Here is a 26,568-nt window from a genome sequence, read left to right on the forward strand (position 1 = left end):
CGAATACATTTGATATAAACCTGAATTTTTTCAAACTCATATAAGCCTCTTAAACATATTTGTATTATTCAATCTATGGGACCGGCTTTCCATTGTTAAGCATTTTTTTTTTTTCAATTAACAATCTGAAGTTTTTGTTGTTGTGTATTTAAAATTATTATATAACTATCGGCCACACAGCAGCTTACTGAACAGTAGTAAATTTTCAATTTAAAGATTATTTAAAATAAAAAAAAAAAAATAAAAAAAAAATAAAAAAAATGTACATGATTTTTAAGACCATTTACACACATCTCGTACAATGATTAAAATCGCAATAAAATCCAAAAAAAAGAAAAAAAACAAGGAGAAGAAGAAGAAGAAGACGAGTGAAGAAAGATTAAAAAAGATTATCGATTATACGGCACACTACACAGTATGCCGTTGAAGTTTTTCAAGTTATGCTTCCAAGTGCACTTTAGAAAGCGTAAAGTAATATAACAACAACAACATCAACAATTGAAGAAGTAATGAAAACTAAAGAAGAGATACGAGTACACGATAAAGCTGTACTTATGCATATCACTCAACGCTCCCAGCAGCCTTCCTCGCAAGATAGAAGAAACCTTTCTAACCTTTCAACGATTTTTCTAAGTTTACGAGTGCGATATGTTGTAATAATAGTTGCGTTAAAAGCAGCATCTTTCCCTTTAAACATGTCTATGCTATACAAACACTTTATCTTGGAAAAGTGCACTTGTTGTTCATTGTTATTTCGTATTGTTGTTCTTGGTATTGTTGTTCGTTCATTGCATAGAATACGCCTGAAATGTAAGAGACCCTGAACGCGTGTTTTTTTTTTTTGTTTTTTATGCCCATCAAATTTCTCATTGCTTGGTCGTTGATGTTGCTTTTGCTTCTTGGTTTTGCTTTTTTGCTTTTTTTTTGTTTTTCTAAATCTCTTTATAAATAAACATTTAACGAAAAACCAAATATTGCTTTTCTACTTATATCATGAAATATTCATATACATACATTGTATCATACATATATAAAGAAAATGGCAAAATAGCACGCACGCACTCATGATCATAAACTGGCCTTATGAAACTTCACGTACGGCCTTCTAAGATGCCTTAGACAAAACATACAAGATTGTTTAGTGCATTTGCATTACTTCACCTTGTCATAATTTTGCGAATATTATGAGTGTTTAGTGTTTCTATTATGACTAGACAGAGCAGAGTATATTATCTCTCTACTTACTATTGTTATTGGAACCACAAAACACATAAAATACAGCATCCAACTGGGTATGGTTGACTCATGATACGGATGCATTAACGAATCGTCATTACAGAAGAATCCACGCTTATAAGAATCGCCCCATAAATTAAAGCCCATTATAGGAAGACCAACTGGAAAATAAAATGAATAAATAAAAAAAAAATAAAAAATAAAATAATCATAATTAAAAAATAAATAAATAAACAACTAAATAATAATGATGATAATCATGATAATAACACATTGGGATGCACATAGTTTGCGACCAGAGCGCCCAAACTCAGACACGACGTTGTAACAAAAATAACTGAAAACACTATAGTACGACGCGATCTAGCATGAAATACTCTACACCACCCCACAGTTACCCAACTCTTCAAAATAAGTTGTTATACGAGAAGCAGATGAAAAAGTGATCCGACCTGAACCACAGCAGCGTTCGCGCTTACGCCAAAAACTTCTCGGTATACCAAATTTCATCAATATATCTCAAAAAATGCGACCTTTAAGTTATACACAAAAGAAAACCAGACGGACGGACGGACAGAGCAAGCTCACACTCAATTTCTGATTAGATCGGCATAAAAAAAGGTAGATTCATCGCAAGGTCCCTCTGGACTGTGGCATACGTCCGCATATACGTAGTATACCTTTATGCCTCAATTGGTGTAGGGTGCAAAAATCGTCCAGCTTTTCTACAAAAAGTCAAAATAGACATCCCAGATTACAATTAAAATCTGGCAAATGCGATAGAAGATAAAATCTTTGCAACATGCGTAGTTAGAACCACCTTCCCTGAAGAATTAATAAACCATAACAAACCAGATAGTGGTGTATCTGTGCCATACGATGCTATAGTCGGGCAAGGCCAACCATTGAATACCTTACACCACATTGTCTAACACAATTCTTATTTTTGAATGAAATTACTATTACCGCATCAAAATTTACGAAAATCCTTATGGTCCGAATTTGGTACAATTAATTTTTTTTACTGTTATGATATAATTTCCATCATGAAGCATTGAAAATTATAATATATTTTGTCGTATGAACTTCAGTTTTCGTTATATGAGAGGGGGCTCAAAAATTGCCCCAGCCGGCACAAAGTTTTCTTACGAGTTTGGAATGCCGAAATACTAGTGCTTAGCCGCATTTGCCGAGAAATTTAAAAAAATTTTTTTTTCCATGTAACGACTTTTCAGAATAGAGCATTTTAAAGGGAGTGGTCGAAAAAGTGTATTACTTTTAATAGCCCTCGTCCTTGGATCAAAACACGACAATATACCAAATTTAATTACAATATCACAAAAATTGTGGACCAGACACGCCAGAACAATCAAGAAGATGTACAGCCAGAGAGAATGGCGCTCACCTAACGACCTACAGAAAAAGAGAAAGGCAAACTTATGGATGGTTATAGAAACCTACGAAAGAATTGAACTGAGGGAACAGATTAACGGATAAATAAAAAGACAAATGCAATGTAGGCATCTTAAAAAGCAGTCGTGAAAAGAGTCGTCAAGAGAGGGCGAAAACGGCATATTGATGGATAAACAGACCAAGAGCGATACAAAGTTACTGGCAAGCTTTAATAAAAAACCTTCGCATAAAGATAAGAATGGACAGATAAGTGGACGGACGGACAGACAGGCAAAAAAATTGACGAACAGATGAACGCACGGATGAGAAGAAGTACATAAAGTGACCAAGTTAACAGACTAAGAAACATATAAAGCGAAGCCACGAACATACAAACCATGGGCCAACAGATAAACGCGTGATTTAAAACGAGGACATAAAAGTAATCATGTTAGCAGATCGATAATAATAAAGAGAGGACACGAACATACCAAAGATGGACAAACGGACAGACGGACGTACTAACATGCAAGATTCATTAAATCGTTTTGATTATGCTAATCAAAAGCATATGTACGTAGTTGATGAGACCTGCAACGCGTGTTTATGCATGTATGCGTTACTAATTTTTTAATAGCCCCTGTCGTGAGGATAAAAGATTTTTTTTTTTTGTTTTTTGCTTTTTTTTGTGATTGTGATGAAAATTTTCGATAAATATATTCCATAAAAATTGAATGAAAAACAACGCAAACATAACGAATGCATTCATAATTTATAACGTGTTCCAAAAATAAGAGAAGAAAAAAAAAACAACATAAGCCACGGACAGAGGAAGCCCATGCTGTTATTAATTAAAAATGCAAACATATGCAACATAATTCAGGGAAACTAAAATTTATTTAGTCTGCTCGTATACATATACAAATGCAAATATTGTTATAATATACGAATAAGTAAATGTGTAAAAACAAATCACTAACAAACCTTTATGCAGTGATGCATAATGTGGAATCATTTGTAAAATTCATTTACCGTACATTTTATCAAAAACAAAAAAACAACAAAAAAAGAACAAAAAAAAAAAGCAGAAATAATAATAATAATGAAAATGTTTTTTTTTTTTTTTTTTTTTTTTTTTTTTTTTTTTTTTAATAATTTATGCGAAAATAAAAATTTATATGATACGTGCGTATGTCAGTCGTTGACTGAAGGGGATAACATTTTCATTTGGATTATTTTTCTAAATTGATGGAATTTGTTTTGTTTGTTTATATGGAGCGTTTCTCAATTAAATAAACAATAGAAAATGTGTAAATACAAATGCTTGTGTAAATAACTGAAGAGATGGAGTGCGAGAATCTAAAAAGGAAAATCATTTTCCATTTAAATAAACATGAAAGGCAAACATGAAAGCAGAACACATAATATGATAAACCGACCAGAAGGGAGGCTAGGCATCACTTAAATGTCACATACTGAGTAGGCCATCGTGAAGGTGTGAAAAATATCCAGTTCTTTGTTATCGTTGTTCGCGGGGAATTAATCACAATCATTTAACCCAATTGTCAATTGGGCGAACGCAAAGTGGTACAAATTAGAAATACTATGAAATAATTGGCACTTAACTTTATTCTCTTGTCAGTGTTTCGTTACTTTTCCTAACCATTAATAAATTTTTGATTAATGAATTTTATCTGAGTCATGCCAAAGTTCATCCAAAAATTTCTAAACTTTGAAGCATTTATTCGATTTTCGATTTTGGTAAAGAAGAATTACATGTCGCTCAATAAGTGCGTGGGATGCCACGAAATAAAGTGATAAGACAACAGACGTCAGTTGTACCAAATTTCATCAAAATATCTCAAAAATTACGCAATTAAAACACGGACATACGGATGGACAAGGTTAGATCAATTCTGATTTCATCGATATAATAAAAGGGTATTCTTCAAGTCCTCCTGGGTGTTGTATACATATATACACACTTAATATATACTCGTGTACCGCAAGTCTGGTGGGGAACAAGAAAATCTTTCCAAATCTAATATAAAATAATCAATAAATTTATGTTTAAAGTTCAAAAGTGATTCAAAGTCACTGTTTGATAAGATTAGGGTTAGTTAAGTAGCCTTTAAAATTAATTCAAAATTTAAAATGAGTGAACTAAAAATTCTATTGATACTGCACTAGCCTAGTACTGTTTCATTTACTATAATGGGTTTTACGGATGTTTTGATCTTTTCATAATGGATGTATTCATTTTTCTGGGTTGTAGTCTACTTTCCTAACGTTTACGTTTAAAAGAACCGAAAAAGTAAACGTATAGAAGTCAATCTTACCTACAATACACATAAATATATTCACATTAGACATATTTAAGCAGCACTAGTGCTGCTGACCAATTAATTAATTAGCAACTTTTCGGCTTTTCCAAAGCCGGAGGACAACGGTACACTACTATCACAAATTGCTAGATTAACCTAAAATTCTCAGCCAATTCAAATAGATTTGTCTGTCCATGCGTTTCTCACACTTGTGAAAGCTCCTTTAGAAAGCTAAAGCCGAATGCAATAACCATTTAGTCGTAAACAACGAAAAGGTCCCTATTCTCTTATAATACTTAGTAAACTTTTATCTAAAACATTATGCAAGGATTTGCTGAGACCATTAAAGTCTCCAGTATGAGTGTTGACATATAACCTTATTTTGGCGGTACAATCGATCGATCAGTAGTCAGCTGAGAAAACCATGCGTTTTCTAGGCATCTAGCTGTGGTAAGTTTACATCAAATTTGGTATTCCGCAGCAACAGTTGCAATATAAATCTTCGCAGTCAGTTCTCTTTCAAAAGAAACAAAAAATACCTATTATGGTGTTAACAATACGCCCCTCTATTCTGCCCTTAATTTAGATCTCCCATAAAAAACACTATAGTCTTTATAATAAGGCTTAACTCAGACCAAGACGGATTTCTGCTTGACTTGGCACGTAATCATAATCTTTTTCCTATCACTATTGAGGAAGTTTTTATTTGCTTAAAGCTTTATTCGAACTGCCTAGAGCTCTGGGAAAGCATTAAGACATACGAACGCCCCAGTTGCCAAATGGATTGACTTTGTCAAATCAAGCCTTGGCACCGTGTGCTTAGCAGCGAAAGAAAATCATTTTCACATGTGCTCCTTACCGTATCGATATCTGCCACTAGTTACATGTAAGAACCATGGGAATAGTCGGATGTACCTAGAGGATGCATAGATAATATTACAGCCCAATGCCAACAACCCTAAGACATTATAATCCGAACTATTAAGTCACGAGGGTATCCGTAGGTCGCATGAGCCTTGAAAATGCGTGCAGAAAGGTAGCGTGGGAGCGAAAGAGACCGTAATTGCTGCATACGCTCCTTAAGGGCGAAAAATGCCACCCACTAAACAATAAAATAATATAATTATTATTGTTATTAATTTCGCCAGAGAAATAAATTCTAAGATTAAGCTCTTAAAGCACTAGCATCTAAGGCTATTGGCTTTTATTAAAAACTCTACCGCACATGAGATTCGAACTCACGACCATTGAGTTGCTAGCCGAGATTCCTCGTCTTCGGCCATCTAAGCGCATAAATAATAAGATAACTAGAGATGTTAGATAGGCCTCGCCTTACCCAGTGTTGAATGTTCAGACTACACACAATCTCTCACTTTTGGTATAAAAATCATACACAAATTCTCATACCTTATTATTTGGCCCCTTTAAGTGACGCAGGATTGTTTTGCAAATTGTGGAATTCAAGTTAACGTTCGCATACGACTCGCAAACCAACAGGTTTCCTGGCAGGTGCGGACGCAAATTTCAAACGTTATCTCGTATGTCTTTAATTTAATTAATAGCCTGTTGTTAAAAAAAAAACATTTTAACTAAACTTTTACCAAAATTTACGTTAGAGCATGAATTAAAGCTTCTCTGGCAAAATATTTATATTTGAACGGCCAAAAGAAATATTATCCTTTAGACTTGTTAATACTGTATTGGTACATAAATGCTTTGACATTAAAATTTTAATAAATGCATTCAATGCATTTAATGAATTTGACAAGTGAAGCATCTCTATATACAGATATAACATATTACTAAGTCTAAAAAAGTTGAGCTTAAGAATTTTAATCATTCTAAATATCATTGCAAATAATTGAAAGGTGAAAAGGCAAACAATTAATATGTACATGTATGTAGGTAAACTTCCTAAAGGGTCAGTATTTTTTAGACTACCTGATATTTTTTTACAAACTTGCACAGGAAACTATAAGCAAAGCAATGCAAGACACAAGTCTTCATTAGCTGCTGGTTTGCTGCTACAAGATCGTATACAAATAAAGAGCAGAAAGTTCAATTAAGAATAAAAATTGACGATAACATCGGTATAGAGCGGAGAAGAAAGAAAATAAAATAAAAATAAAATAAAAATATAATTCATATACAATAGAAGTGAAATGTATATGTGTATAAACATTCAAAACATATTAACAAATTCGTTTGTATAGGAATGAATAATTGAATTAAAAATGTGTTTTACAGAAAAAAAAAAAAAAAACACAAAAAAACGATGGGCAATAAAATCTACGCAACCGTTATACGGAAAGATGATAAGTAAAAAAAAAAAATAAATAAAAAAGATGATAAGCATTGAAATATTTTCTATGAATACAATGTTTACAAGACTTTATAAATTTTGCTGATTAATTGATTAAAAAAAGCTTCTTTACTTTTTTTCTTATTCAAAAATATCTCCACTTTAGGTGTATGTTTGAGTTATCTTGTAACGATCATCAATGTAATTAATTTTAATCGTATTTTGTCTGCAACAAATTCGCATATATATATATATATATATATATATATATATCATTACTGTGAAAATATATATGATGACGTTAAACCAGAGTCCATGTATGAATCACTTAATCAATACCAACGCAAAAAATAAAAAAAAAATAAAAACAAATTTCACTCTATACCCCGACCCAGTTACGTGTGTGCATATTAATCACCAGCAGTTAATACATTTTTCATAAGATATTTTTTTTTTTTTTGCTTATTTTACTCACTTACCGCATCCAAGTATCAGGAAATCCAAAAGAAGGCGACAGCATACTTTACGTGTCCCATATAATTCCATTTCACGTTTTTCAGCTTCAACAGCTACTGCCGTCACTGTCGTTGTATGACCGACAACGAAATTATTTAATTTATTATCAATTTTACTATTATTGTTGTGATAATTGCTTAGCGCATATTTGGCAGCCCTTGTAGCTGTCGATGATGACGATGATGATGATGTTGATGATGATGATGATGATGATGATGATGATGATGATGCTGTCGTTGTTGTTGTGATAACACTTGTATTACCACCAATTATGTTACCGTTGCCATTGACTATAGAACCGTTTGCGGTATTGCGTAAACCGTTGTTATTATTGTTATTGGCATGCGTTTTAATGTTAACAGTACGAGCATCACCACCCACGCACAACTCACTATTTAAAGTCGGCGAAGATGGCTCACTGCAACTGCTTTGATTTTCAAGTCTTTGCAGCGGTGTCGTATCAAACACTACAGTCGATCGTAAACTATTCATTTTTGTCGAGTCTTAACGCGAAAACTGCTCTTTTCAATGTTGATTAATTCTTTTACACGAACACACAAACACACAAACCCGCACACACACGCACATCACATCACATCAATCTACATTTCTATATACGAAGCCTTACATATGTAGGTATGTTTTAATGTTTTTTTTGTGTATGTTTCCCTGCATGTATGCTTTTATATGTGTATGTGTGTGTGCATAGATGTTCTGGGTGCGTTTTCTTATCGCTTAATGATCGTGTGCACTCGTCGTCTCTAAGAGATACTTACAGAGACTTATTGCAATTTTATGGCGCTTTTAACTTTGAGTCGTTGTTTAATGTTTTAAGAGGCGTGCTATGTTTATTATTATTATTGTTGCTCTTAAATAATTTTCGTAATGATAATTACAATTAGCCATAAAAGTTGTTTAATGTCATAAAATGATTTGGAGATTTTTTCAAAATTATATATTTTTACATAAAAATTAGATAATTTTCCAAAAAAAAAAAAATAAATAAATAAATAAATAAAAAAATAAATTATTTTATTATCAAAAAAATTGCAAAATTTTTCTGAATGAAATAAAAAAAAAAAAATGGCAACACTTTCTAGCAACTGTCGGCGTATTAGTTAACCGATCATCATCATTTTTGGACTTTCGCTTTTAAGAGACATAATAAATTTTTTGATAAGTGCAATAAGCTGTTTTAGTAAGCCATTGTGGGAATACGCACGGCACTGTTAACACGAAACTGTAATTTTATCAAAATTATCAGGTGCTTGCATGTATTTTGATCAGCGACATCAATTAGTGAAAATAATAAAGTAGTGCAAAGTATCAATGTATCAATGTACGCAACGGTTAAATTGGATGGCTTTGATCTTTCCCAACATAAAATAACGGTTTTCCATATACTATAACTGAATTATTCGAGACGTTAATCATGCAACGCTCAAAATTACATTTCGACACTCATTTGGTTGCTTGCTTTGAAGAATTTTGCTGCCGAAGCTTGTCAAACACTTTTACAGGCCTATGGGGACGCTGTAAATAGCTGTCAAGGATAAACTGTTCTGCGGCAATCAGCTCCTTCTGATACCAAATTACCAGATCGAAGCGGCATGGCTTGGCTGGCACGCTCTTTCGAAATGCTGAAGAAGCGCAGAAACGCAGACCTGCCAACTCAATATCGTTTTTTTTTCGCCAGAATAGCGGAATGTTGCCGGAATGAAGGTATTGTGTGGCCATGGCTGAGTTTTTTAATATTTGTACGGATGCTGTAGGATCATCTATCGAACGCATGTGGAAATGTTTTGCGCTACATCTCTTATAGCTGATAACTAAAAAGCGAAAACTCTGCTTTATTTTTGTTTCTATAAACGTAGGCTTTCTCAATTTATATTACAGTGTAGATATGTACTTTCACGCCCACTCTCAATATCAATCTGCGCGTACGAAGAGAACAATTATTTTCGCAAATTTGCAGCTGATAAGTTAATTTTTGCGACCGCAAGTAGGTTAACGATAGGCAGACATATAGACGGACAAAAATGACTAAATCGATTCCATGTTTGGCGCTAATCAAGAATATCTATATTTTTTTGTAAAGTTTCTGACGGTTACTTACAAGTGTTGCATATGCTTTAGACAAAGTAAATATTCCTCTAACCTCTTGGTGACTCAATTGCTTACCAACAGATTTTCAAAGATCGTTAAAAGCAAATTTTTGAAATGTATATTGATTGCCGCACAATTCTTGTATGGACTATTGTAACGGCTCCTCATAATTCTTTGTACCACATTTGAGATCGAATATCTGCCATGGGTAGTACCGTTGCAGTTTGTTGCATATTGCGAGCGTGGACTGTCCAAGACAAGAAGTTCGGTTAAATTATTGACCGATTTCGAATTTTCCTCTGGATAAAAATATTTATTTTTAAGGGAAAATTAACTGTACGATTAACTGTATAATAACTTGGGGAAAAAGTATTGAGAGATTTGTTGTCCATTTTGTTTGCATTAAATCTTTTTATACAAACGGGATTGGACGTAATGGTCATTATCATTTACGATACTTTGCCATATTTTGGGAACCAAAATAAAGTTTTATCTGCGACTTTACCACAAAGCAATGGAAAAGCAAATTTGTTTCCTATAAACAATTTTTGTATATGAGTACACATTACAAAATCCTGCAGATATTAAAAAAAAAAAACAATTATATGAATAATTGCAATATTTGTAATTTATAAGTGTTCCGTCTCAATTTCGTTTACATTTCAAAAAATAATCAAAAGCAAAAATCTGCGCATACTCCTGATGATTACGAAGATCGAACATAATCTCAGCTTCAAATGTTTTCTACTTTTACTGCAGATTTATGCAAAAACGGAATGTTTATCACAAACAGTGGACCACAAAAAAAAGAAAAAAGTATATTTTTAAAAATTTATTGTAAGGGGAAGAAAAAACACTCTATCATCGAACATAGCAAGTCCGATCCATGCAGTTCTTTGTTATTCTAACAATCAGAATGGGAAAACTTCTCATTCTTGAGAACACCTTTCTCTGAATAAAGAGTTCAATATTATTACATAAAATAGTGTTATGGGCTTAGCAAACTTCCTCTTTCATTCTAGCTAAGCAATTTTTATAGCCTACACAACTTGTGATGCAGGGGCATATTAAATTTGTGCGGATTTATGCACCACCCAGAAGTACTTGAGTTAGATCCACTTTTTATTATATCAATCGATTCAGAATCACTTACTGAAACGATCTAGGCTTTTCTGTCCGTCTGTCCGTCTCCTTTTCTTTCTTATGTACAGAAAGGGGTTAGTGAGATAGGTCAATGAATTTTGATATACCGACATGTTACCGACAATCGGACCACTTTTCAGCTACTTCCCATCTAATACTTTATGGCTTTTAATTATATCGATCGATTGAGAGTCGCCTTGAAATAAATTGTTATAAGTTTGCCTGTCTTTCTGCCCGTTCGTCTTTCCGTCCGTTTGTCTGTGAGTCTTGCTTTCTTTTATTCAGCCTACAGGTCGCAGCTCTTCAGTTATATTGATCAAATTTAATGCATCAACGTGGTTGTGGTCCAAAGATGAAATATATTGAAAACAGTTCAGATCGATATTAAATGAAAAGTCTTTATATGAACAAGAGTATTAAGCGAAGCTGAAGAGAGTATTTAATGGCGGTGGACTCTTTATAATCTTTTACTTGTTTTAAATAAAATATTTAATGTAAGATTATTAAAAGTAAATTTCTACGATTTTTCCAAATAAAATTTCTGAATAGTTTTTCTAAAATGTATTGAAAAAAAAAAAAAGGTTTAAAAAATTATTGATAAACATTCGAGTTTTATTACAAGTTTTTCATAATACTCAACACATAAAAAATTTATAATAGTTTTTAAAAAGTTCTTACAATAAATAAGAATTTTTTCCAAGTTCTTCCTTACTTCCTTCAGTAGCACTGACTTTAAAGTAAGTAGCACTGATATAAAATATATTTTTATTACACTAAAACAATCTCATAGAGTTAGTTATCAGTTATCAGTTCTAATCGTTAATAATTTTTAATAAATACACAAGCTTTCAACACAAGCTTTGCAACAAGATTACGAACAGCCCAAGTGTTACTTATTGTTAACAAATCGTTCGTATTCCCATCTAACAATTTTACAGCATTTTATTACCGCTTCTGCCTTAAAGCACATTAAAATATATAAATATATTTTATTGTTGCTTTTTGCATCATTTACACAATTTACAACACATAATACGCATATACGCATCTATACTAAGATATATTATGTTTACGAACTCTCTTAAAACAAACCATAAATATTTATGCACTTCAGGGATCGTAAAGGTAAATAAACAAAAATCGCATTTCCGCATTTCACACGCACATCTACATATATATATATATATGTACACAGGGTGAACTTTATTGTTGATGGAATAAACGCGAGCAATAAAATAACAAACAAACGAACAATTATAACAAATTATCTTTAAAGTATTATTGTGTAAATAATATAAAGAAATTTGACGTCGAAGGCTAATTTAAAAGAGAAATTTATTCTTTGCTTTGTTTATTCGCTTGCGATGGTAAACACGATCTAAAGCAATAAACATTTTAACATGACTTGTGATCGAGAACAAATGATTGCCCTTTAAAATGAAAGAAAAAAACAGAAACAAAAATTGCATAAGAAAAATTTCTTTTTTGCTCTGGAAAGAAATCGAATAAAAAGCTCACAGTGTAAAAGCAAGATTTTCTTAAGCGGCCTTGCGTCGTCCCTAGTGCGAAGGACAATCAGCTCAAGATCGAGCCTCAGCAAACACTGTTTGGAAGGCGGAAATTGTTAAGAGAAATACATTTCAATTTTCATCTCTCTTTCGAGCTTTAGTTTTTTAGTTGCTACGTATGTATGGCAACCACTTTCACTTTTGATCCACGAAACTAAGTATTAAGATTGCATTCGCCACGTTTTAGCACTTTATTCCTTTTTGGCAGTGTTGAGAATTTTTAAACAGTAAACGGACAGAGGGACGGACATGACTAAAACAATTCAGAATTTCATTTCATGAAGAACATAAAAATCCTACAGCTTTTTTTTTTGCATCAAACTGATAAAAAATAAATTTTATTATATTTAAATAATTTTCAAAAACTTTTTTTTCGATTTATTTTATTTTTATTATTTTTTACTTTGTTTTCTTTAATTATTTCTTGCTACTGCTTTATCCTTAGCTTAGACGTTTTAATGCTTGTTTTTTTTTTTTAGTTTAATGAATTTATGTTAGTTTAAAATCATTCGCGTGCGTTTATCTTTTCGCGAGGATTATTAAACGATCAGACTTCCATGTGTATCTCCCACCAATGTAACTCAACAACTGCAACAAAACAACTGTTTTCTGGACAGATCGGCAATTGAAACTTTCTGGTTAATTTCATTTCTCTGTGCAACACAAGTCCATATAAACATCACCAATGTAGCAATAATTGTTGCAATGTTGAGTATGAAACATGTTGATACGAAATGTTGCCAAAACATTTATCATTTTTTTTTTCTTCGGATAAGCACACACACACACACACAAACAAACACATACGCACACATCATACATACATAGATCAATTTATGCAAACATGCACACATGTACACACGATGATAGGAAGGCAGAATGCAAGGACATGTATGAACTTGTGTTTAGTAACAAGGCAACTTGTCCTCCTCTCTTCTAGTCGCCTCTCCTATTTACTTTCACTCTTGCCCCTGATATTACGTTAGAAGGAAGTTTTCTTACATATCAGAATGTTTTTCATTGCTTGCTTGTGCTTACTATAGCATGCTTTTCCTACAAAATAAACTTAGACTCTAAACCAATCTAAAAATGTTGTCTTTACATAGAAGAAGTAGATCGAAAAATCACTTCATTGGAAAATCTTTATACAATGACTTTATAAATTATTGAAAAGGAAAAAGCACTCACGCATGTTATTTATACTTTCTTCAGTTTAAGAAAGACACTCTCAACGAATTTTTTATGTAAAAAAAAATTTGAATTTTGTAAATTTTTACTTAAGTGTTAGAATTAAGAATTAAGAATTTTGACCAGGCAATCTCTTTTTCCCTGACAAGCTTGGAAGTATAAATCTAAAGCATAACCCATACGCATGGCCTTCACGAGGACAACAATTCCCTTAAATTTCAATGCAATCCATTCGCTATGCTTTGCTTCTTATACCGCCTATCCTTCCGTCAGCTTTTATACTCAGCTGGTTCGCCTATCCTTCCGTCAGTCTTTACACTCAACCGGTTCAGTTGCCATCTCCGAGTTTTTATTGGTCTATATAATTGTCAAAGAGGTTGTCATGTCTTCACACATCTTTCTGTCTACAAATTTTATTTGTCTGCCGAATTTTTCGTCCTTTGTACGAGTGTTCTCTTAACTCATTAGCTTGTCCGTTTCTTCATCCTTTTTGCTCGTTGATCAGCTTTGTGTCTGTCAAACATTAAGTAGCCTAAGATCTATAGATACGTTCATGATATATGACCTCAAATGCCGAGAAATTCTTATTCTATCTATTATTTTACTTTTAGCATACATAACTTACCGACCTTTTAGATAGAGGTAATTAATGCCGGCCCATTACTGATGGAATGACCCTAATAAACCTAAGTAGCAATGGGACAATTTCTCGTGAACGTGAAAGGTATAATGGGAAAGTTTTTCATCAACCATCCCTTCATGGTTAGAGAAATATTGAGGCTAAATAGGTGAGGGACTAGAGAGCTTGACAACACGGATACGATATTTGATTTGGATAAAGGAGAAATATTAAAGTGACATGAGCCGCACAAGCGGACAAATAGAATGAATAATTATTAGAGAAATGTTATGAGGCATTACTACATCACTTTACAGAAGGGAACCAGACCACAACTTTTTTTTAACATATTCAGGAAAGATATAACAGAAATAGTTGTGCGAAAGCTGAGAGTCATTACTCCTCATTTAATATTTATTATATCCCACAGGCGGACACAATTTACACATGTCCGAGCTTCATAAAGATTTCAAGTTTTTTAAGGAAGCCCCAGGTGAACTCCTCTTTTCTAAGAAAAAATAAATATAAAAACTTCGACATCAACGCAACGTAGTTTTCTTATTGTGAAGCGAACATATCAACCTCCAAACGGAAATGCAGAAACACATGCGAACCATACGTTCCTCCCTCTGATATGCAATATTTCGTTGCATCACGCGCAGCTAAATTGTTAAGAGTATTTAAAGTAGACTTTAAATGCGCAAAATATCTTGGAATTTATACAAATTGATTGATTCTAACACTAGTATGCGAAGCAAACTTAAATTTCCGCGAACTTTCTGCTAAACGAACGCCATTGTTGCTTTCCTTGACTGGAAATATGGGTTAATGTAGTAAAAATGCTTTTGTTTGCATTTATTTCTGGAGTTTAAACGTAAAAGTTTTTTCATGTCAGTTTAGGGCATAATGGGCGAGTTATTCAATTTTCAAAGTGTCTAAGTGCATCTAAAATGAAGAAAAATCTGAAATATATAAATCTGCTAATAAGTCCTATTAATGCCATAAACCAGTAAGAGGATGTCCCTTATCCTTGTAATACTATGACGGTCACCAAGAAGAGAGGAAAGAGAAAAAAGTAGCGAGGTAGTGGTTGCAGCCTGTTGAGGGTATACACAATCACATAAGGCTGGCTGAGCATTCACTATAGCAACGACGAAAGAAAACTCTACCGCACTTGAGATTTGAATCCGCGAATCAGCGATTTGTTAGTCGCGGTCCCTACCTACTCAGCTACCCAGGCATATATATACACACATATGTATAATAAACTTATCATGATATTATTATTATGGCAGATCTTTATATGTGTTTCGTTTATATTAGGTTAAGTGGTTATACGTAATATTTCCTTAAGTCTCAGCATGGTATGGCATCGTATTGCAGTAAGGCATTAGAAATCTTCGCGTTTACCTAGTTTTCTGCGATTAAGATATCGGTGATATATATATTAAACGTCGATATTCCTCACGTCAAGATTGCGACATATTGCTAACTGGTTCATGAAAATGCCAATCAAACAATGAGGACTATTTTCGCGCTACGCTTTCTAAATGGACCTTCGTAATGTTCGCATTAAGCTTTAGATCAATAATTGCTATAAATTATAGTTTACAGTTTGGCAACTATTTCGAACAGGCCTACAGATCGATCTCATTCGTTTCTAAGTTTAGTTTGGGGCCTTAAAGTAAATATTGGGCTTATCCATATTGGAAGGCATATGCATGCAACTAAAATATGGTCGATTGGATTCAAAAACTTACGCTAATTAAGGAAACATATATTAAGGGCTTTTACATTTTTGTACTACAAAGGGAACCTCTGTGGTCTAGTGACCACAAACGGAAAGTCTAATCTAGTATATATTCCTTCATCCTTTGATATTTTTTGGTATATAATGTTCTAGAAGATTTGGTCTAATTGGAGCAAAACAACCATCATTTACCTTTGAAACTTCTACTGTCCACTTAATTTGGGTTAAAAACCTTGAAATTTAATTTAAATTTTCCTCAAAAGGATTTTTTACATATACATACAAATATATGTATCACATCCAATAAGGATACGATAAAAAAATATTGTGAAGATTCCAATAAGATTATATAGTGACACTTTCTTTTCTTCTTTTTGGGATCATGTTGTTGCATTCGACTTGAGTTCTTCACTCAAATTTTCTGCTTCCAAATCATCAAAGAAAGCACAAGAAAGAAATCGCACAAGAACATCCCTTGGTGGAGGGAACAAGGAAGCGATGAAACTACACTCACATCACCGCCCACGAAACAGTTACCTACATAAAATAGCATTTGCTTTACTGATCTGTCCGAGTATTTCACTTAGACTTTAACTACCATCGTTTTACTTTAATCGCGCGGCAATCGCGTAAGGAGTGTCCCATACGTCAAACAAAAAATTAAATCGCTTATCTTCGTCACAAACAGTGTTTTAACATTGTTGGATGGGCTCAGCTTTAAGAGATAGAAGTAAAAAATTTTAATCGAAAATATTTATTTGAGTTAAATCGGCTTTCAATTTCATGCTGAATAACAGAAATTATTTTTTATAAATCTTTATAGGTTAACTCTAGGTAAATCTAGGTTAACTCTGGCTTAACTCTAGGTAAATCTAGGTTAACTCTAGGTAACTCTAGGTTAACTCTGGCTTAACTCTAGTTAAATCTAGGTTAACTCTAGGTAACTCTAGGTTAACTCTGGCTTAACTCTAGTTAAATCTAGGTTAATTCTACGTTAATTCTAGGTTAACTCTAGGTTAACCTTAGATAACCCTTGATTAATGATAATTACGCTCAAAGATGTAAAATTTTTCCAATTTTCTATAAAAACTTTTTCAAACTTTGATTGCCTTGTTTATAATTTTTTTTCATTGAAGCTACTGTAAATACTTGAATAATTGTCATAAAAATGATGATAAATCCTAGATGGTCTTTGAAAAATTTTTCTATTACTTTTCCCTTTAATATTAAAAAAATTTTAATTGCTTTAATATTTCTGGCGTGTTGCTGTTTAACCCGGTTAATGCTATTTTATTATTCTCTTTTTTTTTGCAATTTGTAAAAAAAAATTTTATTATCCTTTAATATGTTATTACTAATATTTTTTCAAGTCTGTATTTTTATATATTACCCATAAGCACTTATATATAAAGTGTTGGAAAGTTGAAGGCAAAGAGAAAGAATTGATTTGTTTTGAAAGCCTTTAACGGCATTTGTTGTTATAATCTGTGTGAATTAGTATGAAATTGAACAACTGCTGTCTTTGCTGTCTTTGACTATCAGCAGTAGCAATGAAACAGTATGACAAATGACATGAGCTACATAAAAATTTTATGACATAGAATAAGTAAGAAATTTATATAAGCTCTAGATGAATATTCGATGCGAATACATAAAAAATTGAAAACTTATCGATATAATTTTATGTCATTAGGGTTTATAAGTTACAGCTTTTCCGGTTTTTTTTTCAATATTATAAAAATATTGATGGACTATGTAGACCTATTTTCAAATATACATTTGGGTGGGCATTACCTATTTAAATTTCAGTTCTCTATGGTAATTTTTGTGACTCAAGAATCAATAATACTTGGACGGATAGACGGACATATATAAATCACATCAGAATTGATTTAATATAATTTCCGAAGTGTTCATATATTGTTCATGTATTGTGTTTCTCGCATTGTATGCAATTTTTTTTTCTCGCTTTCATTTGCATTACCAAACGCTTCGCTTCTTCTTGTGTTTCTCAAATGCAATTAACGCAAAAACTTGCAGAATAAAAATGAAATGAAATGAAAAAAAAAAATAGAAAAAATATCGAAGTGTTACAAACCGAATTGAAAATCTAGTATAACACCATCTTTCATTGATAGGACATAAAAACATTAACAATTACGAGCACATTACCACCCCATTGAGAGAAAGCTAAAAGAATGCATTTTCTTTCAATTAACGCAAACGTTTATGCAGCGTATTGTAGAAGCATTAGTCGAAACGAAAAACTATTAAAATTGTGAATGAAATGTGATAAAAATTATGCTCATATGTTGACTGTTTAATGTTCGTCTATTTTATTGATGTTAATAAAGAATATAAAGAGAAGGCAACAAATTTTATGTCGTAAGTCTAATAATTATACCGAGTATGTGAAAATTTTTATAATAAGTAATATAAGTGTGAGCGCTCGTCTGTTTATATGCACGTGTTCATGTGTATGTGTGTGTGTCTATGTGGCTATGTGTCTATGTGTCTTTTGTATTTTGCGCACCAGACATTACTTACAGTCAGACATGACATTAATAGTAAATAAAAGCAAAAGAAACATTTTCATAATAAGAAAATCGCATAAGTTTGCTGATATGAAAGTCGCTAAAGAAGTCAGCAAATTATTGCACGGTAGCGTATCTAATTGTTGTACAAAACAAAAACAAAACAAAAGCAAAAAAAATGCCTCAAGTTTCCCTCTTACTTACTTCAAGCATAAAACATAAATCTTCGTGGAACTTAATGGATTTGCAAAAGATTACATGCGTCATTTTTTTTAGCAATCACACACACACACACACACACGCATATTTATATATAAAGCACACAGGAAATCCAGTTTCCTACATAGATACTTTAAAAGAAATCAGTACACATCAGCGTTTATAGAATAACATCATCATCATCATCATCGTCATCATCATTATCATTACTATGATCATCATCATCATCATACCGCTCCTCCTGCTCGTTACGTTAAAAGATTTATTTTCTCAGATCTAATATATCTTTGTCTGCGGTCTAAACGCTGTTCGCTGCGACCACCCCTTCCAAAGAATGCATTGCCCGAAGATTTATCCATGCATTTGGTATGCATTGGTCGTGAGAGTGTTAATCTTTCTATTTAGACACGTTTGTGTCGTAACTAATATAAAACAAAAAACCGATTTGCCGCTATAAAGCAAATCAAGCATTTTACACAGTTTATGCCTGATTAGATTTGCGTGTGTGTTTGTTTGTAGCGCTCGAGTGTTAGCGAGCAAATGTATGCAAACAATTTTTTTTTTATTTCTTTACACTATTTTATGTAAAGTTTTAATACAATACTGATGCCCATGCCTGCTGCCTGCCTGCCAGCCTCGTTGCATGCATTCATCTACGCATTCATGTGTCTGTGTATGTGTGTGTGTGTGTGTGTACAATGAAAAGTATAGGGTTTTTACTGCAAATGTGCCGTAAACGAAACAAATGTTTATTCCAAGACTTAACTTAAACTATTAAACAACAACAACAACTTACCCAACCCCATATACTTGCGGTGTTTACGAGTGCGGCAAGTTATTGTCTCTTAGTGATGTACTGTCTGTCATGAATTTTGTGGCTAAGCTTATCTATGCTAAAGAGCTATTGTCTAACTGATGCTGAGAATGCGTCCTTGACTTTTTATTATTTATTCGAATTGTTTTACGTATGAAAGGTGTTTACACTTTTCTTCCTTATGTGTTAGCAACGTTTTCTTTTTTCTTTTGCTTTTTTTTGGAAAGGATTACAAAAGTTCAACTATCTAAGAAACTTGTATCGCTTTTAATTTATGGTAAAAGCATGGAAAAAATTGTGTCTTTTTTTTTTTTTTGGCCCAAACAGCCTACAATCAAGATCGTCGTAAAAGTTAATGATTATGTAGGAAATTTTGAAAGACTTTTTTACTTGCATGCTTAAATGGTAAGCAAATGATTGTGATGAAGAGAAGAATTATCGAAAAACCAAGGCCATGATATCGTCCGATAGAAGTGGTCGTTAAAATAATACAAATGCACCGAGCAATAAATCGTCTTAAAGCATCTTAGATGTTGTCCTCTTGATCGAAAACTATGTTCTTTAGCAAACCGCACGATGGCTGGTACCGACTAAGGCTGCTTTTATAGTGCAAGCAAACTTCATCGTTCGAGGCCGGATCATGTGAGACAATGTCGGATGATCTCGTACGATCTTAGGAGATGTCAGACGATGTCAGACCATCGGACAATATCGGATGATTTCGGATGATGCGTAGGGCGATGTCAGACAATGCGGGGCAATGTTAGACAATGTTGGACGATGTTAGGAGATGTGGAATGATTTCGTACGACGTCAGAAAATGTCAGACGATGTAGGGCGCTGTCAAGCGATGTCTGGCGATATTACACAATGTTAGACGACGTGAGACAATATCTGATGATCTCGGGCAACGTCGGGTGGTCTCTTACGACGTCGAGCGATGTCAGGAGATGTCAAACGATGTAGGGCGATGTTAGACAATGTTAGACGTTGTGAGACGATATCGGATCATCTCATACGATATTAGGAGATGTCAGACTATGTAGGACGCTGTCAAACTGTATCAGCCCATGTCAGACAATGTCTGACGATATTAGATAATGTTGGACGATGTGAGAGGATATCGGATGATGGTGGATGAAGTCGGATGATCTCATACGATATTAGGGCAATGTCGGGCGATTTCAGACGATGTCAGGCGATGTAGAGCGATGTCACACCATGTTAAACGATGTCGGATGACCTTGTACGTACACCGGCATATTTCAGTCCAAGGACGGACGCAATTAGAAATGATTCGGATCCGGCCACTTTTCGGCTACTTCCAATATGATTTTTTTTTTGAAAGGCTGTATTAAGCGAAGTAAAGCATTAAATGATGGGTCGTGTACACCTGTAATATGATTTATACCATTTTCGTTATTATCGACAATTAGAACTCCCATCTTTTCTTCCCGGATTTTTCTTTTACTCGGCTCTCTGTACAAAATTTTTCTCTACCTAATACCTAAGACGGTAAAAGAGTCTAATAGTGGACTTAAATTAATTTTCAGAAAATTCCTTGCAGATAAATGCATGAATTGCTAAAGTTGAAGAAACGTTTATCATCTACTTAATCATGATCAATGCCTTTCCGCTTAACATAAATCACTGTCCTTCCACATTTGATATTTTTTCATACTAATCTTTATTGAGACGTTGTCTTCAACTCTAATGAATTTTTCAAATTAATTTTATAAATAAATTTCATAAAATTTCAATTAATTGAAAAATCATGCATCACAAACAAGCAAAAAAAAAAAAAAAACAAAAAAAAAGTTGTGAATAAATTTATTATAAACATAAAATTTTATTAGCAATAGGCGATAACTTTTTCCCCTTCAAAACATACACACACCCATATACATACGTACATATATATATGTGCATACATGCAGATGTATATATACGCATGCAAAGGTAATTTTTCAAAAATTACCATTTACCGACACCTTTGACTTACACTTGTATCATTGCAGTATGAAAACAGCAGCCAAGCGCACTTACTGTAAGTGGCTACAGAGAGTTTTTTTTTTTTTTTTTGTTTTTGTAACAGGCATTACATGTTACAGCATCGTATGGAACGTTGTCTCCGTAAATTGATTGTTTTGTTGAACGCTGAAAAAGCCAAATTAATTAGCGTGATTTTAGTTTTATTTGCCTATAACATGAAAACCCCGAACCGAAATGAATCGAGTATGTCTGTGTGTCTATCTTGAATCTATCTCTTTAACTAACATAAGGAACAAAATGTTTTTTTTTTTTTTATTATTATTATTATTTTTCTTTCCTTTTTTGTTGTAGGTGTTGTAAGACAGTATTATATCATAAACTTATAACTTATAGGTGAACACATTTGTGCTTTTGATAAGCATAATGTCATAAGAAAATTTTCTGCAAATTTATTATTAATGTTTTGAGTGAATATATGACACAATTGCTTCTCTATGCAAATTGCAATGTGCTTACTAGCGCAACACTCCCCTTTTCATGCTGTTGAATGGAATGAATGAATGAATTCGGTTGAATGAATCATAAAATAGACAATATCTTATGTTAACTGTCTTGTTATGACTTTTGTTGTGTACTCTGTAGGTCTTTTCAAACCCACAGACCTAAAATATTACAAAAAAAAAAAATAAAAACCAAAAAAAAAAAAAAGGAAAGCAAGAAAAACTCATTTAACACTTCATTGAAAAAACTCCTACATATTGTCGCAGTTTCTATCATTTCACTTTGAAATGCATCACTAACCAACAAACAAATGACTTGAAATGTAATTTATGTTTATGTTGCCTGCATTGTTGGTAGCAACAAGAACTGTATAATCAAAAGTTATTTATACAAACATTTTACACATACACACATACACATATTTTTTGGTCCTTTTTTTTCTTTTTTTTTGTTATGTCGCATATAAATGAATGTTAACGCTTCCTATACAGGTAATACTTCTTTGAGCATGCATACCATCCTTGCGTTGTTAATGCATATAATTTTGTTGTCGCCACTTGTCATAATTGCTGTGATTTTCTTGCTCTCTTGCTATTTCATATCAATATTGATGGCCGCCAGTTAAAATTCATGGGCTGTATGCTGTATACTGTACTAATAAAAGCAACGTTCTTTAAAGATTCTTCTTTAAAGTCAAAACACAAAAACTGGTTTACGTGATTCTTCAAGTAACAATTACTGACTGCTCCATAACCGTCTTCTTCGGAGAAGTATAAAAATATATTAAGTTTTCTACTGTTTACGTGACATATACATACAGAAATATACATACATCGAAGATCCTAAAAACTTTGCTATTGCTTTCGGGAAGAGATGGTCCCTTCTTTAGCTTTACCTGTCGGTAAAGTGAAGCTCATAAATAAAGAAAATAAGTTTAAAAATCGTTTTTCTTTATTTATTTGTTTTACAAAACCAAGTTCATTACAAATACGATATTCTTACCCTAAACATAATAATTGGGATTATAATCCTAAAGGTAACCATAACAATGACACGCCTTATAGTAATTAACTTGAAGTTAAACATAATAAATTAGAGAGATTTTCTTCGTCGAGTATGTGAGCCAAAGCCAGACTTCGACAAAGTTCTTACCTTAGGACCTTAAGGGTTTGACAACTGCATTATCAATAGACTCTATTGACTTCATTCAGCAATGCTTATATAGACTTCTTTCGAAAAATTTAAGATGCTTAAAAATCCCGATCTTGATGAGATCGCTATTTGGCCCAAGCATTTTTTATAGTGGCTACCTGCAGATCGAATAACCTTTCGTATTTATTCATACCTATATGAGAAGGTATTGAAATTTTAAAGGCTTTTAACATTGACCATGATTTGTATAACTTGCTATGTGTGGAAAAGTTAAACCTTGCTATATAAACCTTGAAAATTTCTTAAGATGAAATTGATGAAATGATCATGGGATGAGAGAAGACTTGTATCTTCAATATTGGTTAAGACAACTTCTTTATGAGATTGGAAAAATATCATTTAAATAGAGTGAGTGCTCACAATACGTCTTTCAAGAATTCCTGGGACTGAGGAAGAAATATTTTCCTCCAAAATTCGAATGCATTGCTCAACAACATTCTTTCCTTCAAAAGTGAGGCAATGTGTACAACGGTTTCCCAAAAGGACTTTATGTTCTTCGTAACACAACTTTTTAAGACCCTCAAAATATGCTTTGGTTTCCCCAATGACCAGACAATTTGGTTCAAAACTTTCTCCGTCATCCACCACTTTGAGATCTACAAACAGGTAATTGTCGCCAGAGGGCCAGCTCTGGAGAATACAGTAGTTTGGGCAACAATTGGGAGTGAGTTCTAAATTCCTCTTAGATATTTACCACTCAAAAGTACCGATGGATTCTAATATTCTTTCGATGGTTACAACTCACAGGCAACATTGAATTCTAATAGTTCTGACACAATTCACAAGTGCCGATAAATTCGATCAATTCATAGGTGATTCACAGCAAAGAAATGAAAAAAATTTCATCCGAGTGCAATGAAGCGGCAGCTGTTATACCTTAATTATTGGTTCAAAAGGGGCACAATCCTGGTTTTATATAAAACGGGTTTCAATCTCTGCTACTAGGATTCCACGCTAAGACGTCTAAACCTTGCTTTGAAGTTATATCTGTTTAAGATATATTTATCTGATCTTCCGATATTGATAAGGAGTGGATTATAACTTAATCGTACATATTTACTTATACACGGTGCCGTTCTTATATTCAACTTGCGCTTTCTTCGTTCTCTTGGTCTTTCTTGCGTTTTTCAGGTACTGAACGTAAGCAGTTCAAGTTCAATCTACTTTTTGGTCCCTATTAATTAATATTTCCGTTTTTCTTCTTCGCTCGAAAGTAAAAATAGTATAACTTTTCTAACAGAATCGATTTTTGAGTCTGATTTTACTCTTACTTCTTAGTTGATCCATAGCAGTTGCAAGTCCTCTACACAGAACCTAAAGTAAATTTAATTAGTAACAATTTTGCTTAAACAAGTAGAAATACTATAGTGACCGTCGGCACACCATTTTATATCCTACACCACGCTACATATACGACGTGCAACGACTTTTCAACACAAGGTGTTATACGGGAAGTAGTCGAAAATGTGATTCGGTCCGTACCATTTTCAGTAGCCTTCGTGTATGGTACCGAATTTTATCAAAATATGTTAAAAATTGGGACAAGCCGGACAGACGGACAGAAAAACTTCCATTATTTTGAAAAGTGATTCTGAATTGATTGATGTAATAAAAAGTTGATCTACCTCAAGTCTTTTCGGGTATTGCTTGCATTCGCGCAAACGTAATACACCTTTGCACCGCAAGTGGTATAAGATATAAAGAATTCTAGTAAGCAGTTTCGGATAACTTACTCTAAAAACTCTACCGCACTTAAGATTTGAACCTGCGACCACTAAGATGTTAGTTACGATCCTTTGCCTATTCGACCACTCATTAGAAAATTTTGCAAAAATTTTTAGAAGGAAAAAAAAAAATTGTACATAAACTTTACATAAAATTTTAAATAAAATAAAAAAAAAAAAAATAAAGAATTATTTATTTTTATTGGTAAGGAATTTCTAAAAATTAACGATTTAACCTTTCGCTTTGTTTTGGTTTGCTTTGCATTGCTTTGCTTTATGTAAACGAAACACAATTCGTTAGTTAAATTACTCTTCACCGTATAAATGAAGTATAAGAAGTCAAAGTCCAAGGTCCAAGTAGTTAAACAATTACCATTCGTTTGCCGCTTTTTGTATTATAACAATTCTAACGATTGCCAAAACGATTGAAGAGATCGGCGTGTCGAGTCAAACCCAACGAAAAATCAAAAAACATTTTTTCTTTGTCTTGTTGTCTTATCCGATTAACATGACATGAAAGCATGTTTTTGTTTAATCTTGCATAAGAAGCCAAAACTACCGAACAATTGTTAGATAATTTTGAAATGATAGGAAAATGTAGTGTTGGCTCAACGCCTCAAAAACTTAACGTTAACATTAACATCAATAACGTTAGCTATCACTAACACTATAAAGAAAAAATAAAAAAATGAAAAAACACAAATGCATAAACATAAGCAGATTTCCAGTTAAGTACGGTTACAATTACAGTTATCTGCTTATGTTCGTATTGGCGCCAGCGCTTATACTGCTTATGATGGTAAGTATTATGGTTTTTGTGTTGAACTAAAACTTTAAATGGATTTAAGTTAAAGCTCCAACACTTCGTAGCCGAAATCTCTGAGGAGGAAAGCAAAAAAAAAAGTAGAAATGGAAAATAAAAACGTGTAAATTATGATGGATGCGTTTTGCTTGTGCAGCATGATGATGACGTGGCTTGGGGTAAATATAAAAATTATTTTTTTCATTCATTTTAAACCGAATCTTGCACACCAATCGTTTCAAGGACAGATAAGAGAATATTGCAAAATTTTCTTCGCAATAATTCATTAATGATGACGAGTGTTAGTTAATCGCGAAGAGAGACGAGAACGGGAAGGCCGATACTTGATCCAACCAATTTAAAGAGCGGAATGCAGACCAATGGGCACTGGAAAGGTGATGAACTTATAAAAATGCAACGAAATGAGAATGAAAATATAGAATAATAGAATAATAGAAAGACGAACTGAAAATTAGATGAACGAATGAAGGCATTGCTCCCCAGATTGAGCAGGCATGACGGAAATATAGGCAGACATATAAAAAAGCAGATAAATGAATTGCTGAAGTTAAACGCAGTCGGATTTGAGTTATGCACCGATGGAGGGAAAGAAAAAGACAGGAAGG

At 33.1% G+C, this 26,568-nt stretch overlaps 1 protein-coding gene across 9 annotated transcripts in view; it reads right to left on the reverse strand.

The window, feature by feature from the left end:
• LOC119638631 (putative phosphatidate phosphatase) overlaps window positions 1–13,175 on the reverse strand; it is a 21,226-nt gene extending 8,051 nt beyond the window's left edge. Inside the window, exons 1-5 of one of the 9 annotated variants that reach the window (XM_038035527.1) lie at window positions 12,538–12,862; window positions 12,112–12,449; window positions 8,034–8,638; window positions 7,734–7,835; window positions 1,246–1,397 (exon numbers count right to left, since the gene is read on the reverse strand). In XM_038035527.1, the coding sequence (XP_037891455.1) occupies window positions 1,246–1,397; window positions 7,734–7,835; window positions 8,034–8,262 (483 nt within the window). In that variant the 5' untranslated portion in view covers window positions 8,263–8,638; window positions 12,112–12,449; window positions 12,538–12,862. Of the gene's footprint in view, window positions 1–1,245; window positions 1,398–7,733; window positions 8,639–11,697; window positions 11,972–12,111; window positions 12,863–12,990 lie in introns of those variants that run through there. The other 8 variants (XM_038035528.1, XM_038035530.1, XM_038035521.1 and 5 more) reach the window with 8 other exon arrangements.
• Between the last annotated feature and the right edge of the window lie 13,393 nt (window positions 13,176–26,568).

Source organism: Glossina fuscipes, unplaced genomic scaffold (genome assembly GCF_014805625.2).
Source record: "Glossina fuscipes isolate IAEA_lab_2018 unplaced genomic scaffold, Yale_Gfus_2 91, whole genome shotgun sequence".
Lineage (NCBI taxonomy): Eukaryota > Metazoa > Arthropoda > Insecta > Diptera > Glossinidae > Glossina > Glossina fuscipes.